The 14,747-nt window shown below is 35.9% G+C and overlaps 2 protein-coding genes across 4 annotated transcripts; both read right to left on the bottom strand.

Annotated features, from left to right (window-relative positions):
* Window positions 1-1,127: 1,127 nt before the first annotated feature.
* Window positions 1,128-7,022, bottom strand: LOC119992497 (cell division control protein 2 homolog A). 2 transcript variants are annotated; one of them, XM_038839225.1, is made up of 9 exons: window positions 6,896-7,008; window positions 6,208-6,254; window positions 5,902-6,086; window positions 5,133-5,253; window positions 4,518-4,691; window positions 3,017-3,180; window positions 2,078-2,165; window positions 1,940-1,993; window positions 1,128-1,492 (listed from the first exon to the last, which is right to left on the bottom strand). In XM_038839225.1, the coding sequence occupies exons 2-9, from the start codon at window positions 6,214-6,216 to the stop codon at window positions 1,403-1,405; spliced, it is 885 nt and encodes a 294-aa protein (XP_038695153.1). In that variant the 5' UTR covers window positions 6,217-6,254; window positions 6,896-7,008; the 3' UTR covers window positions 1,128-1,402. The 2 variants fall into 2 exon arrangements, with proteins under 2 accessions (XP_038695153.1, XP_038695154.1); XM_038839226.1 differs by lacking the exon at window positions 6,208-6,254 and having other exon boundaries at window positions 6,896-7,022.
* Window positions 7,023-8,096: 1,074 nt separating this feature from the next.
* On the bottom strand, window positions 8,097-14,666 carry LOC119993345. Of its 2 annotated transcripts, none has more exons than XM_038840446.1 (10): window positions 14,499-14,666; window positions 12,410-12,632; window positions 12,123-12,280; window positions 11,876-12,021; window positions 11,085-11,147; window positions 10,908-11,000; window positions 10,394-10,555; window positions 9,773-9,864; window positions 8,869-9,002; window positions 8,097-8,654 (listed from the first exon to the last, which is right to left on the bottom strand). In XM_038840446.1, the coding sequence occupies exons 1-10, from the start codon at window positions 14,593-14,595 to the stop codon at window positions 8,362-8,364; spliced, it is 1,461 nt and encodes a 486-aa protein (XP_038696374.1). In that variant the 5' UTR covers window positions 14,596-14,666; the 3' UTR covers window positions 8,097-8,361. The 2 variants fall into 2 exon arrangements, with proteins under 2 accessions (XP_038696374.1, XP_038696373.1); XM_038840445.1 differs by having other exon boundaries at window positions 8,097-8,681; window positions 14,499-14,664.
* Between the last annotated feature and the right edge of the window lie 81 nt (window positions 14,667-14,747).

Raw genomic sequence — 14,747 nt, 5'->3', positions numbered from 1 at the left:
TCCACCGCCCTTATTCGCTTCATTGGTCGTTGGAATGTGTGAAGATCTGGTGGGTCCCATTTTAATTTTTTTTCTATTATTTTTGGCCTTTTTGGTTTGCTCAATTTAATTTCCCAAGAGATTTTTCTTTTTGCCAATAATTTTTATATTTGATTGGTGAAATTTTTAAAATCGTGGAATCTAATTTTTTTATAATAAGAGTTTTCCTTTTATCGATACTTTCCAGTAATAAGAGTTTTTCTTTTTATTGATGATTCTTATATTTGATTGGTAAAGTTTTTAGAATTTAGAATTTTAAAGAAAGTTAGATTTCTCTCAAAGGAGGAATTCTCTTTTTCTCCCAAAAAAAGAATCATTCCGAAGGATTATGAATTCTCACTTATTTTTAAGAATAATGTTTGATATCCCCAAAATATGACAACTCCTATTTTATCCCCATCAATGTGAAATATTCGATGTTAAGTGGGTTCTATATGTATTTTTATTATCAATGGCTATTCAAATGTTATATAGATTTAGAATAAAACGATATCATATTTTGCGATGTATATAACATCTCGTAATTAAATACCTATAATATCTTTTTGAAAAACACATAATTTCGATAAATATTTCACATTTATAATTTATAGATTTTATGATTTGTTCACTCGCTTCCTCTCCCTTTCATGCATTTTTGTCATATCATTTTGTAATCCACAATAAATTACCTTCACTACAAAATTGTGAATCAATTAGTTTGATTACAATGCCTGTTATACTAGACCTTCTTTTGTTTCTTGTCAAACAATACGAGCAAATAACCAAAGAGGTGTAGCTTGAATGGTTGAGACAAGGTGTGTAACTCTATCAAAGAGCAAATAACCAAAGAGGTGTAGCTTGAATGGTTGAGACAAGGTGTGTAACTCTATCAAAGATAGAGGTCACATGTTCTATTCCCACTAAGTGCTCCCTCAAGGTATATTCTCACAGGACTACTTCGACAACCATAGGTAAGCTCAGTCAAGTCCATTGTCAGAGTGGGTTGGTGACCTGAGGTTTGGATATGGCATTGCTGTCCCTCGGATATTAAAAAAGAAAAGAAAAGGAAATAAACCAATGATCGATAATGCAATAATAACCAAGACTTATAACAATCGATGCCAAAAAACACTTCAACATGACCAATACAAAGCCAGTTCATTGTAACTATGGTGTATATTCAAAACACTCCAAAGCAAGATAGCTACAAAGGACAATGAATTTTGTCACACCAATCAATCAAACCACTCAGGAGGATTCAATTTCAAATATTTTGAAAAACAAATGGAGCATTTTCTCAAGCAAAACCAAAACCCACAAAATGCTACACATTAAATATAGACATTTTCCCAAGGGAGGAAGGTGGGAAAAAAATGGGAATTTAAGGTACAAAACCAATATCCTTGAAATATTCATGCTCCAGAGCAGCCCTGGCTGCAATTCTTTTGCTAGGATCCAAGAAGAGCATTTTCTGAAATGCAAACGACAAATGTGAGATTAGCTGAGAATGAAACGCGTTGAATCCAGACAAAAGGGAAAAAAAGAAGCAGCCATGTAGAGAGAGAGAGAGTGAGAGAGGGAGGGAGAGGGAGAGGGAGAGGGAGAGGGAGCATGCTATCAGCATTCAGCAAATACGAGGAAGAAAAATGAGAAAAATCCTCTAGCTTCCAGATGCACTTATGTAAGTAGATGATTTTCTTTAATTTTGTAATAGCATTATTTGCTAATTATAAATATAAATTTTACTCGGCAAAAAAAAAAGCACAGTTTCCAGTCATCAAGTAATTAACATAGGTAGAAGGACTAGGGGTTGAGATATATGTATTGTTTCTTATTACAGAGGCTTTTAACATCGTTGTATCAACAAATGCAAACAAATGAGGTTTTGCACATATCAAGTGTGATAGAAACAACTGACCGAAAGAAGATCAATTCCAGCTGAATCGAGGTCTGGAACAATAGCTGCCAAATCCTACAAGTGAAGCATACAAATTTGAATTTCTTAAGAGTGGCAACAGAAAATATTATTTGTTAGCAACAAAAGTCCTTGAATTACCTTTGGAGGCCACTTAGGGAAAGCAGTTTTAAAATCAGGCAAGGATGTCACTCCAGGCCATGTATCCTCATTTGGAGTACCCAAGACTCTTCATAAAACAGCAAGTGGATAATAAGAAAAAATACAAGGCATGTCTTTTGAGTTTTGAAGAATAGTGTTTTTCCCCAAGATCTTCATAGACATAATTCCTTAATAATAACAAATTGATATTTGTCATGTTCCCTATGCAGTTCCCACACACACTGATAGCACCATAAACTAACATCTCAAAAAGAACTTAGTAAGAATGAGATTTCATAAACATACAAAGCTGACCCAGTAGTGGAGATGCCATGGAAAAACTATAAAGCCCTGCGTTCTGTCAATCTAAAAATAAATGGTGTATCTACACATTAAGAAACTAAAAGTATATTGATGGATATAAATGGAAAAAATTAGACATTGCCAGGTCTTTTTGTTACGTCAGTCGTCAAAGCAATAAACCAGACGATAAAACATTTCAGATGAATCATTTCTCAAAACAAAACACAAAATGCTTTTGGACTTATGATAGCAATTTCGAGAAGCAGTCATAGTCTCATATAGTGTGGCAGAAGAACTGAGTTTCTAAACCACAGATTTTTAGGTTGAAAAGGAAATTGTACGGCATGAGTGTTTGCCAAAAACTTTCAGCCGCTGTATTTACAATTATTTCAGCGTGTCTAATCAAGGGGTGGAATGGACAGGACATATCATACAGTTCGTTGAAAACCACCACCATAACAAATGTGAGGAGGGGAACCTTATACATGCTGTGAATTTTTATGTCCAAACAGCCTAGAAAGGGATTTCAGAAAACCAATACTCATTTGAAGGATAATTTCCCACTCTCTGAATAGAGAAATTCAATATCTGTATACGAGTAAAACAAGTAAAAACAGCGATTGGAAGTTATAAAACCTGAAAATCTTGAATAGCTCGTCAATCTCAGAGTCCCCAGGAAACAATGGCCGCTGGTTCACCATCTCAGCAAATATACATCCCACGGACCAAACGTCTATAGGGGTGGAGTAATGACGAGACCCTAGCAGTATTTCTGGGGCTCTGTACCATAAGGTCACCACCTAAGGAGAACCATTCGTTATTGAAACCAGAAACACAATGGTCCATGGACAAAAACATAAGACTCTAATTTACCAGAAACAACAAGCATCGGCTGATTGCAACTGCCCCCGAATTATTTATACCAAAAATTGGGATTTATCCAGTGATGTTATATCACTCACAGCAAGACAAAGCCAACATAATATATTTAATACCATACTCACCAAAGAGCATAAACTCATATATCTTATGTTTACCACGAAACGGTACTCTAACAGTTACCTTTTTCTGTTTTAATTATGTGCCTAATAGGAACAGAGCCACCACTATTTTTGTATTTCAAAATTTTTTTCATTGTTGGATGTGGCAGCAGAAATAAACTTAGAAGTGTAAAACAGTAAACTATCATTTTGGTCACTGAAACATGGTACCATCTAGGAGCCAAAGTGTTCAAATGGCATTTAATATTTTTTTAAATACTACTTGGATAAAAAAAATAAAATAAATTAATGATATGACATGACAAAATGAAAAAAAATATTAATTGAGAAAAATATTAATTAATTAATTTTTACATAGATAATGTGTGATGTGGATAAAAAAGAAAAATCTATTTTATTATTTTTTCAATAACTAGTGATTGTATAGATCTGGTACAACTTTTACTTGCATTTGCCATCTCCATTCTCATATCATCATCTGCCACAGCCATTGATCCAGCCACAATACTCGTAACCTCTACCACCACTGACACCACGCCCAACACCACCACCACCAATGCAACGTCCAAGACCATCTACCACACCCCAAATCCAACCTAATACAGCCCAAAATACCCATAACTTCAAGGTAAAGACGAAGGTAAAAGAAATAGAAGCAACAAGACAGATGCCTAGGTCCAGAGAAGGGCCAAATTCTTGTATGAAAGGAAAGCAACGAGATTTGAAGCCCCAGAAGAAAAATATAAGATCCAAAAAGGCTTGAATTTAGATTTGAGATTAAGGATGCAAACTTACAGGATTCTTCGATATTAGATGAAAGTAGACAGGGAGAAGAAAATTTGGGGAAAATGGGGTATTTTCCATGTCATCATTTATTTTCTGTTTTTATTTTATTTTATTTTATGGCCATTTCATGTCTCTAATTTCGTTTAAAAAAAAGAAGAAAATCGTGTAATACTCAAATTAAATATTAAATACCACAGGGGCACTCAGTATATTAGATATGATTTTCTGTTGAGAAATTTGAAACAAAAGGCGGAATAAATTGCATTCAACACTTTAGCATCATATAAATTAGTAAACCATAGAGCACAAATACTCAAAAAAGAAAAGTTAACATCGAGATAAAGTGTTACCTCATGAGTAAATGTTCTAACAGGTATACCAAAGGCTCTAGCCAGTCCAAAATCTGCAAGTTTTAGTGCATTGGTACGACGATCTATCAACAAATTCTGCGGCTTCAGATCTCGATGGAGAACTCGATGAGAATGACAATAAGCAATGCCACGGAGAATTTGATAAAGAAATGTCTGCATAAGAAAATAAGTATTTAAATTCTGCTCAACTTTGATATCAGTCATCAAAATTAATAAAAACTATGTGAACAACTGATCAAACAATTGTGCATACTCATAGGGTTATAAAGACGATAACAAAGAACATGAGTGTCATTCTAGGTGCAACTTCGACACATTGCATTTCTGTCCAACAAGCTAAAGGGGTAATTACACAAATATTACATGTGGTGGTAGCAACATGAGCCTTCACAATACATGGAATTACTATTCTCATAAATAACAATAACTACACACACTTCAGAAGCAAATTATTAAATCACTTGCACTATCAACAAAAAAAGTATAATTAATCGCTGGAAAAGTACCTGAGTGGACTCCGAAGTGAATGATTAAAAATAATTGTAGTATCTAAGGACGAATACAAAGACCTCAAAAGAGAAACATATCACTCACTTTTACCACACGGGGGTCCTTCGAAAATTCTGGGCACGAGTCCATGTGCTTCTTCAAATCCAAGTCCAGGTACTCAAAAACCAAGTATAGACGTTTCTCACTGTGTACTACATCCTGCAACCTGTCACCTCAATATCCATCAGAAAAATTTCTAATAAACTGTTAATACATAAAATTATAATTAGAAATATCAGATGGAAACAAAGACAAGAAGTAACAAAACATTACATAGATTCAAAAAACATCACAGCCAGAAAGTAAGGTGGATGGAAAATGGGAACAGAGCAACTTTCAAAATTTTCAATTTTCAATTTCAATCTGTTTATGAAATAATTTCTTCTTTTTTTTTGAACAGAAGTTTATGAAATAATTTCATAAACAAACTGATTACCAAGGTAGTAGAAATTTGTTGTTCTAAGGAATCAATCCATGTTGCCTACATAAAAACACTTTTCAAGAACGTCATGCCAAGAGATTTTTTATTTCCCTAAGCCTCCTGCATAAATATGAGCTTCAAAGTCATTTGAGCCAAGAAAAAGCTACTCCATTGACTCTATAAAATGCCCCCAAAGAACATATACTCAGCCAGTTAAAGGATAATCATCTCGTTATGGGCTTAAAAACATAGTAAAAGATCAGCCACCCATCAAGTAGATAAGACCAATGAAGCAGAACAAAAATTGCACCAAACACAAAAGCCATTGTACTGAATCCAGTTCCAAAACTTGAAAAGCTCAATCAAACATAGGCCATCTGACTGAAAATATACCTAACGATGTTGCCGTGCTGCATTTCCTTCAATAAGGAAATTTCTCTTATGGCGGTGCTTGGTACGCCTTCATCCTCCTGCTCGAGGCGGATCTTTTTCAAGGCTATAGTCTCATTTGTTGCACGATCACGGGCCTTGTAAACCACACCATAAGTTCCTTCACCAATCTTCTCGACTTTCTCATACTGCCATTTTGAACATCACAACTCATTGACAACAATTATGATTAAATACATGCAATGAGGGGCTAAACACAGCAGTACTCTTATAGAAAAATACTCAGTCATATCTACACAAATCAAGTACCTGTTCCATCCACTCCAGGTGTAAGGCCTCCACAAAACAAGTTTTTTCTAGCGCAAGCGCAGCGGAAGATAAGAAATATCAAGTTAAAAGGCAATAACACCAACCATATACATATATAAAATTAAGACTGCAAATATGGATATATTACATATATAGTCACATTAACAATTACCAATATCCTTTGGAGATCTTCTTAATCTCACTTCCAGCCTAGAATGTGACTGCAACAAGTATCACTGATTTTGCCAAAATTACGCTCACACACAAAACACACTACATTGACACTGATTATTCTCACCAATTTAATTAAGATTATGCTATATACACGCACATACACTACATTCACTCTTATAGCAATAAATATGGTGCGTTGATACATAAGGAAAATTTATCTGCGATTCTCTCTGATTCTACTCGTTGTGTTTGAAAAAAAAAATCAAAATCTATTTCTGCATAATTATCACATTTTTCTAAAAAAATCTAAATAATAGAGAAATCATACAAGAACGTTAAACAACAATCGATCCCCACACAGTAGGCTTTAGTTGATGAACAATCGTGACTGTATTCACAAAAACCGATTAAGATTTCGGACTGTGAAGAAGGAACCCTAATATTGAAGACACAATGAGGACTTGAATTACGCGAAGATTTCGTTAGGGTTTGCGTAGACAAAGATGAGACTTACCAGAGACCAATCCAGGGATCTCTCCGACTGCTGTGGGAGGCTCAACTGTGAGAGACTGGTAGGCGACTGATAATGCTTCAATTCTTCTTTGGTCTCACATGCACGTGATTCTCACGTGAGCATTTACTAAGGGTAATAACGTGAATCTACTCGTGATTTTCTCCATCTCTGCCTAAATTTAGGGGATTGGGTTAAACCTACCAATCACCTTGTCTGATGTTGAGGAGTTTTGGATCAAACCCGGGCTAGACCCGAAGCATCGGACCAAACCCGTAAATGAAAGCCAAGCCCAAGCCGAGGGGCAAAATACTCATGCGGCCCAAACCTGCCAAAAAAGTGGTGTAGCTGGGCCAACCAGGTGTTTCTGGTTCCTTGGCCCATATGACCAGGTCTAGCTGTATATTCCTATTATTCCGTGCATAAATGAACAAAACGCTATAACAGTATAGAGGAATTCGACTTTCTAACAAATTACGATAATGGAAACAATCATGAAATTTGAACTCATAACTTCCCGCTTAGCAATCACCCAACTGTAGATTTTAGAATCTACAATCAACTTGTTATTGTTATTGTCGATCGAGATCTATGACAACCCTGCAAGATCAAAAAAAGGTGACTATAAAACTTGGTCACCGGTGTAGTGCATGCCGAAGAAGCTCCGACAGTAAAGTGAATGATTTTTAAAGAGAGAGGGAGAGATATGGGGTAGTTGAGACCATACGGACAAGCTTTGACACTTGGGTTTTGATTGGGTCCAGAGCCCAACGTGGGCTTTCTTACCATTACGGGCCTTGTGTCCAAGGCTTCTGCATTTGACCCAGTCTCGAGCCTTTACTCCGTTTGGGCCCAAGTTGGTCCCTTATGGGCTAACTTTAGGGCGAATTCTTGACCATATTAAGCCGAAGTCTTCGTGGGCCTTTCATCATGGATTCCAGTATTTCAGGCATACGATTTTTAACCCATACACCAACTACCCATCGGATAACGGACAAATTGTGATAATGAAAATAATCATGGGACTTAAAGTCATGACCTTTTCTGCTTATGCTAAAAGTTAGCACAATCAAATTCACCATTTCTTCTAATAATGTAGAACATTTGCGTTATATCTAATTCCATTTGATAACATTTTCTTTGATTCCCAAGAAAATATCATCATAAATTTTTTTAAAAAAATCAGGCCTTTATTCATAACAAATTATGCCAAACAGTCTGAATCAAGACTTTGATAATAAGATTTAAAGAAAAAAAACACTTCCAACATCCACCAACAATGAAAGCTTGCAATGATTTTCAGCTCCATCTACCATTCAGAAGAAATCAAACTTACATAAACAAGAACCTACTTTTACACTGTCAGCTAATTGCAGAAACCGGCAAAGCGGCACAGAGATTTTTTTTTCTTCCTTTTGCTTGAAATGTAGTACTATTCCTAAATCCGTGTCTTCGGTCTATCTCCTAATCTAGTCACAAAACCAATTAAATAACCTGAATTGGTTGCAGCTACCTGCGTTAGTCTCGTCTGTGGAATCCGATTCACTTCTGACTCTTTCTTCTGAACTATAGCCGTCAGGAAGGAGCTGTATTCGCTCAGCATTGTCAATGATCCAATCGGTGAAATCTGGAGATGCTGACAATTCAGCTAAAGCCTGCCGAGTAGATACTTGTGTAAAATCTTCCCACTCTTTCTTCGTGAACTTCTTTCGCGTTGGCATCTGGTGGAAGGTTGAATAGTAATCCCGCCTTGTCTTTCTCCCTGAACGAGTAGACGGAGATATCACATCTGTTACAGGCAAAAAGGAAAATATAAGAGATCCTGCTAAAGGGTTGCTATAAGCTTCGGAGCCCAAAGCCTCGCCAAATGTGGGAAATGAAGGATTCGTTATTTACGAAATCTATGAGTTGAATTACAAAATCTCAGATAACAAATGTAAAATAAAGATAAAAACCAGCAAAAAAAAGAAGAATACCTTTAACAGGAGAATCAGACCAAGCATACGAATAATTAGGACTGTTCCACATCTTCCCACCAGAGCCCTTCTGTGGGGACCTGCTAAGAAATTCTGCGTGGTTGTGCTGTATCGTTCTCCATCCAGTCCTTTTACTGCCACCAGAATAAGTTTGCCTAGATAAGCTAAGCGAAAGTTTGAAGCTCAGCAATAAATATTTAACTTCAAGCATACATGAAGTGCGGTCAAAATTCTACGAACGCATGCAGGAAACCATATTCCCAATAGTATACCTGTTCACATAATTAGTTATGTAAATAACCTTAAGGGTAGTTTAGACCCACCTGTTATTTTAGATATTCCTCCTAGTAATATATACGCTTTGTGTATAGTACGACCGTAGCTTTTGACAGTAAGAAAATATACGAGGATTCTCGAGTTTCTCTACGATTCCAACACCAAACAAATATCTTCTTTATTATACCAATTAAGAAAAAAGCAGCATCTCCTTTTATGCTCAATGTTTGTTTTACTAAATCGGGAAAACCCTTTGTCAATGGTCAAAACCACTATTCCAATGGCCTATCAAATTCAAATAAGTAACACGACATAATTCACATTTCTGCTATTAGTTGGTTAATGACGAGGGTAGACATAACATTCCAGTTGGAACATTTACTTCATAAATAATGTAAAAAGGTAAACAACTCTCATGCACAAGACTCCCGCAATGGGCAAAGTCGGGAACAGACATAATGTTTTCAGACTTTATCCTACATAATATGAGGCGAGGATGTTTTAATTTTTAAACTTTTCAGGAATTGAAGATGTGACCTTTAAAATGCACCCATGCAACTCTACCACTCGCCTGTACTTCATACATAATGTGTTTTCCAAAAAGTACCAAGGGAACTAAGAAGCTTACCTTGAACGAAACCACTCCGGTGAAGTTATCAGAGAGCAGACTGCATAGCAGGTTATAAAGGAGCCCATTGCTAGAAGAGAATCAATAGTGCTCTGGCAAACAGTAGAAAACAATAAAACTTGAGATTATACAGCAATTAATGTGCACAAGAAAGTGAGGACATACTATGTGAAATTGACATAATGTACTTAAAAAGAAATTTGAAAAAGGCATGATGAGTGTCAATGCATTAAACTATAATTATAGGACTTATTTACGCCAATAAAATAGAAAATCAACTCCACAGAAAAAAGAAGAAGAAGAAGACACTAGGCATGTCCTAAAGTTCTAAACAATGTAATGCTCTGACCTCAGGATCTCATGCAATATGCAGTGGAAGTACTGATATCAAGAAGGTCAAAGTCATATTTAGATTATTAGCTATATATACATGCTGATGCCACGTATGTCCAAGAAAAACATATTTCAATCTATAGGAAACCTCGTGACATAAAGCACAGCTAAGCGTGCATCAGTATGGACTAAGAAAATTCACGTCATTGTTATATCAGCATTATTAAACTCAAATCTTTACGTGAAGGTAAAACAATGAATGCAGAGAACATCAATGCAATAGTGCACCTGAAAAATTAAGGTGGCGGCAATAATGCGCATTGCCCATTTCACAAATTGAGCAACGCCGATGTCCACAGTTCCATCTTGGGAGATCACAAATTTCCTCACCATCCAGTAACCTAGAGCTGCTCCTGCAAGAATAATTCCTACTAGTAGAAATATAGAGACCTGTAAGAGGAGAAACAAGGAGGATAACTATTGTCAAACGGTTACAACATAATGAAGCATATCAAACAGATTTAATATCACGGAAAATTTAAAATTATAGAAAGGTATCACATAATAATTACGAAATTAGATTCTTTCAACCCCTTCCCATATGAGAAATAATAAAAAGAATGGATCTCCGACTGAAACTAAATATCTCCTTTGCTAGTAGTTTTATAGTACACTGACAGAACAATATTCAGCTGACCATGCATCTTTCAGCTTAGAAAGCAACCACAATTTGAATCTAAAAATGCTTATTAACTTGGTCAAGCATTGCACGAAAGTTAAATTAAAGAGAACAATAATTCACCGGATTGTGCATCTCTTCATTCAGCCCAAAACCGATAAGAACTGAATTAACCAGCAGCGAGAATTGATGTAAAAGAAAAGAACCCACTCCAAGCTGAAACAATAAAGCTTAAAACACGTGTTAGAACAAAACATTACAGAGTAGGCCAAAGTGTAACATAAGTAAAACCATACTCACCACCGATCCATATATGGTAAGATATAAGAAATTTTTCCTTCCAGTGGGCAATAGCTTCATTCCCTACACCATTATACCAATAAATGAGCACATCTCGAGAAAAACAAAAATCACTGAGCTATGATAAAAGATAAATATGAGAAATACCCAGCATTGAGCTAAAAAATGCACCAATGATAAACATATCTACAACACTAGGGCATGCATATAGCATCCTCGGATGATAATGCATCAAAACAATGATAAACGAAGTTCGATCCTTTCACAAAGTTCACAAAGTGAAGAGCTTTCATTATCTTTGAAAACAACCACTAAAAAAGGAATTTCATGCCTAAAAGTTTCTTAAAAGGAAAGGATGTTATCAAGAATATAACCATTAAAAAAAAAACTTTTTCAAAGTAATACACATCCATATATTTAAATATGTAAAACCTAATCAAGGCATGTGGGATGGTAACCACACCGTGAATTCCATCTATAAGAATCTGATAACCTATCTTTTCCCTTAATGCAACCCGCAATACATTAGGAGATCATCTTTGCATCGTTTCCAATTTTACTTGAAAATGACCTTCATTACTCACAGTCACAGCATGAAGTTTGAAAGAATACAAAATCCAAATGCTTACACTTTTTTTTTGCTTAATGCAACCCGCAATACATTAGGAGGATGATACTTTCAGAGCATTCATAAGATTATAAGTATTAGATTTGCTAGAAAAAGTAAAAGAAAACTCCCAAAATTAGTAACATTAAAGGAAAAGAAGATTGTTCTCACTAAATTCAGATACCTGGAAAAGAAGAATTATAAAAACAAGAAGAACTCCAATGACCATTGACGTGCTATAGTAAAAAGGAACCCAACTGCTGACAATTGGAGCTGACAGCAGTAGAACAAATCCTACAGCAAGAAACAGGAGACGCCACTTCTGAGAATCTGAACAAACACAAACAAGTCAGGCCACAGGCTTAATATTAAGAGAAGACAAACATTCCAACTATTAAATATGGAAAAGAGTGGATAATGGGGAACCAGACCTTCTTCAACAGAAACTCTGACAGAACCGGATATATCACCACTGAACTTGACATCAACATATCTGGTTTCATAAGGTGACATGACAGAGCTCCATAGCCCCTTCTGAAGAGTTTTCCACTCATCCTTTTCACACTGACACAATCCAAGCGACGAATTCCTGAAAATGTTCCATGAGTGAGACATAGTGCTCCGCAGAATATCTAAACCATTAAGTTAACTAAATTTAATCAAGATACTCCAAACGAAAGAACCTAACATGAGAGCAAATATAAAATATCTCACTTACCGGTGAAAACAAATCTGAATTTTACCATGCAGTCTCTCTGGAATTTCAACAGAAGGAATCAAGGTAACTCGAAATGCACTGGCATAACTTGCAAGTCTCAACCTGGAGTGACCAGAAACCTGGACGCGTTCACACAACAGAACATCTTTTGAACCACGGACAGATGAATGGCTGGATATGAAATATGGGGTGACATCTAGAACCGGATGTTCTAGGTTAATTCCTGAGAATTCAACGTGTCAAGGATCAGTTTCATTCAAACTGGGAAAAGTTCAAGGGAAAAATATGCAGGAATGTCAAACCAATACATACAAATTCACAAAGGCAAAACAGATACATCTAAAACTCCAACAACTTTGAACTTGGAAGTTCAAGAAGCAAACATATGGTAATAAAACCCAAAGAGATACGCCAATAAGCCACTAGGAACAAGAGTCTAAATAGACATCTTTGGACAATTACAACACCAAAACCCTCCATAACAGTCCTTTCGAATATTGAAAAAAAAACAGAAGCAATAGTTAACTGCAAGCTAAACAAGTCCCATTGACCCAGGCATTACCTACCCAGTAATCCAAAATGACAAAGAATAACAAATGCTGGTCTCATAAATTTCCATAAACACACATTTATGCTGTATAGATAAAGCAATCTGTCTCAAGCTCACCCAATGGCTAGCCATTGATACTGGTAGTAAAAAAACCCCTTGTTGTGATGCATATTCATACTGAAATAAACCTTATTAGACAAGAATAAATCTTAGTGCTAGACAATTATCTAGTACAAGAAAAATCCAGACTTGACGAAACAGAGCCAGCCACGGGGTGCAGACTTGATTTACCAATATTATCTGGAAAATATAGTTCTTTGTGCACATTCAAGCAACAATCATAAACACTAAAGTTAGTGAATTTTTACAGTTTTCTGTGTACATTCAAGTAATCATCATAAACACTAAAGTCGCCTCTAAAATTCACCAACCTCTAGTAAACAATCTTTCATTGTTTATATAAATAACCCATAAAGAGAGCTACTATTATCTCATACACCAAGACTTTTATAATAACTCTGTTCTAACTCTTATCAGTACCTAGCCACAAAGAATTTTTCCATCTATTTTTCAGCATTTGTCAAAGTTGTCCCCCGCTAACGTAACACTATAGGATTAAATGACAAAGATAATGTTGACAAAAAGATGAGCAGCAGAACACTTGTAACTAATGCAATTAAGCTCCAACCAAACCCAAATGGGGATTTGTTGTTGCACTAACTAAATGTCTTTCATTGACAATGATAATCAGAAAACTGATTTTCTCTACCAACTACGATGACAAATCACTATTAGCCCACTTTTTAAAGATCACCATTAGTTCGAAACTGATACTTTTCCTTATACGAATAGTCGAATACGTGACAAAACAAAAGTCAATAAAACAATCGCAACAAATTCCAATTATGATATCCCAGAACCTGTTATTTCTCGGTTATAAGGTATAAAGTTGATGTTCTTTTGCATGCACAATTTGAAGTATATGAGTGGCCTGCTAAAACATCAGTTCTACAGTCTTCTCCTTTTCTATTGAATACAGCTTTTTTAATAGGCATTCCACAAGTTGGCACTCATTTTTAAAAATCAAATGAGTTATGAGTCCTACAAACTTCCTTTGGAACTATTCACCATTTACAGTATATTCAATCAGTAGCAACATGAAGAAACCAAACCCTAATATCCACGTTTGGCCACCAAGAAAGAAAGGCAAAGGGGGCAGAAGACTTCAGACTGAAGTCCCAAAACCAAAAAGTCACATCTTTTCCACATATTCTCGACACCCAAAGAAAAAAAACAAACCTAAAACCTAAAACAACCACACAGAAAAGGGATGGAAAACGAAAATATACTTGATTTCCGAATAGGTTCCATCAAAATCCAAAAAACAGAGATCGGAAGAATAAAACAAGCCATTCCCACATGTACAGGAATTGCAGTAACAATAAAAACTCAATCTCCCCGAATTATCACGGGTACCATAACCAAACACATCAGTGACGATAACACTCAAAACAAAGCAAGGAAGATAAATATAAATACCTTTCAGATTGGTCTCGTCAGAGGCATGTGTGAGGTTCGACAAAAAGAGTAAAAAGTAAGCGAGGAGAAGAAGAGAAGTGGGAGAAGAAGCGCCCATCACTCTCCCTCTGCGTTTGTGTAAACGAGGAGAGTGAAGGGATTGATCGCGCTTTGGTGCTTCATATGTCTCGGTTTGTCCAAACGCCAAACCGGTTTAGGTTCGTGGCGTGCGTCTTACGTGGATTTTAGAAAAAATCAATAAAATAAAAT

Source organism: Tripterygium wilfordii, chromosome 23 (assembly GCF_013401445.1).
Source record: "Tripterygium wilfordii isolate XIE 37 chromosome 23, ASM1340144v1, whole genome shotgun sequence".
NCBI lineage: Eukaryota > Viridiplantae > Streptophyta > Magnoliopsida > Celastrales > Celastraceae > Tripterygium > Tripterygium wilfordii.
Note: the sequence above shows the minus strand (reverse complement) of the source record. Positions and strands in the feature narration are given on the sequence as shown.

What these genes read in the sequence shown, in the direction of transcription:
- LOC119993345 (XM_038840445.1), bottom strand. Translation starts at nt 14,595, where the DNA reads ATGGGCGCTTCTTCTCCCACTTCTCTTCTTCTCCTCGCTTACTTTTTA. An exon ending in ATGAAGAGATGCACAATCCG is followed by an intron (nt 10,556 to 10,907) that starts GTGAATTATTGT and finishes CTCCTCTTACAG; the next exon opens with GTCTCTATATTTCTACTAGT. An exon ending in CCGGAGTGGTTTCGTTCAAG is followed by an intron (nt 9,003 to 9,772) that starts GTAAGCTTCTTA and finishes TTCTGGTGGCAG; the next exon opens with TAAAAGGACTGGATGGAGAA.
- LOC119992497 (XM_038839225.1), bottom strand. An exon ending in AGGACCCCCGTGTGGTAAAA is followed by an intron (nt 4,692 to 5,132) that starts GTGAGTGATATG and finishes TTTCTTATGCAG; the next exon opens with ACATTTCTTTATCAAATTCT. An exon ending in TCCCTAAGTGGCCTCCAAAG is followed by an intron (nt 1,994 to 2,077) that starts GTAATTCAAGGA and finishes CTTCACTTGTAG; the next exon opens with GATTTGGCAGCTATTGTTCC.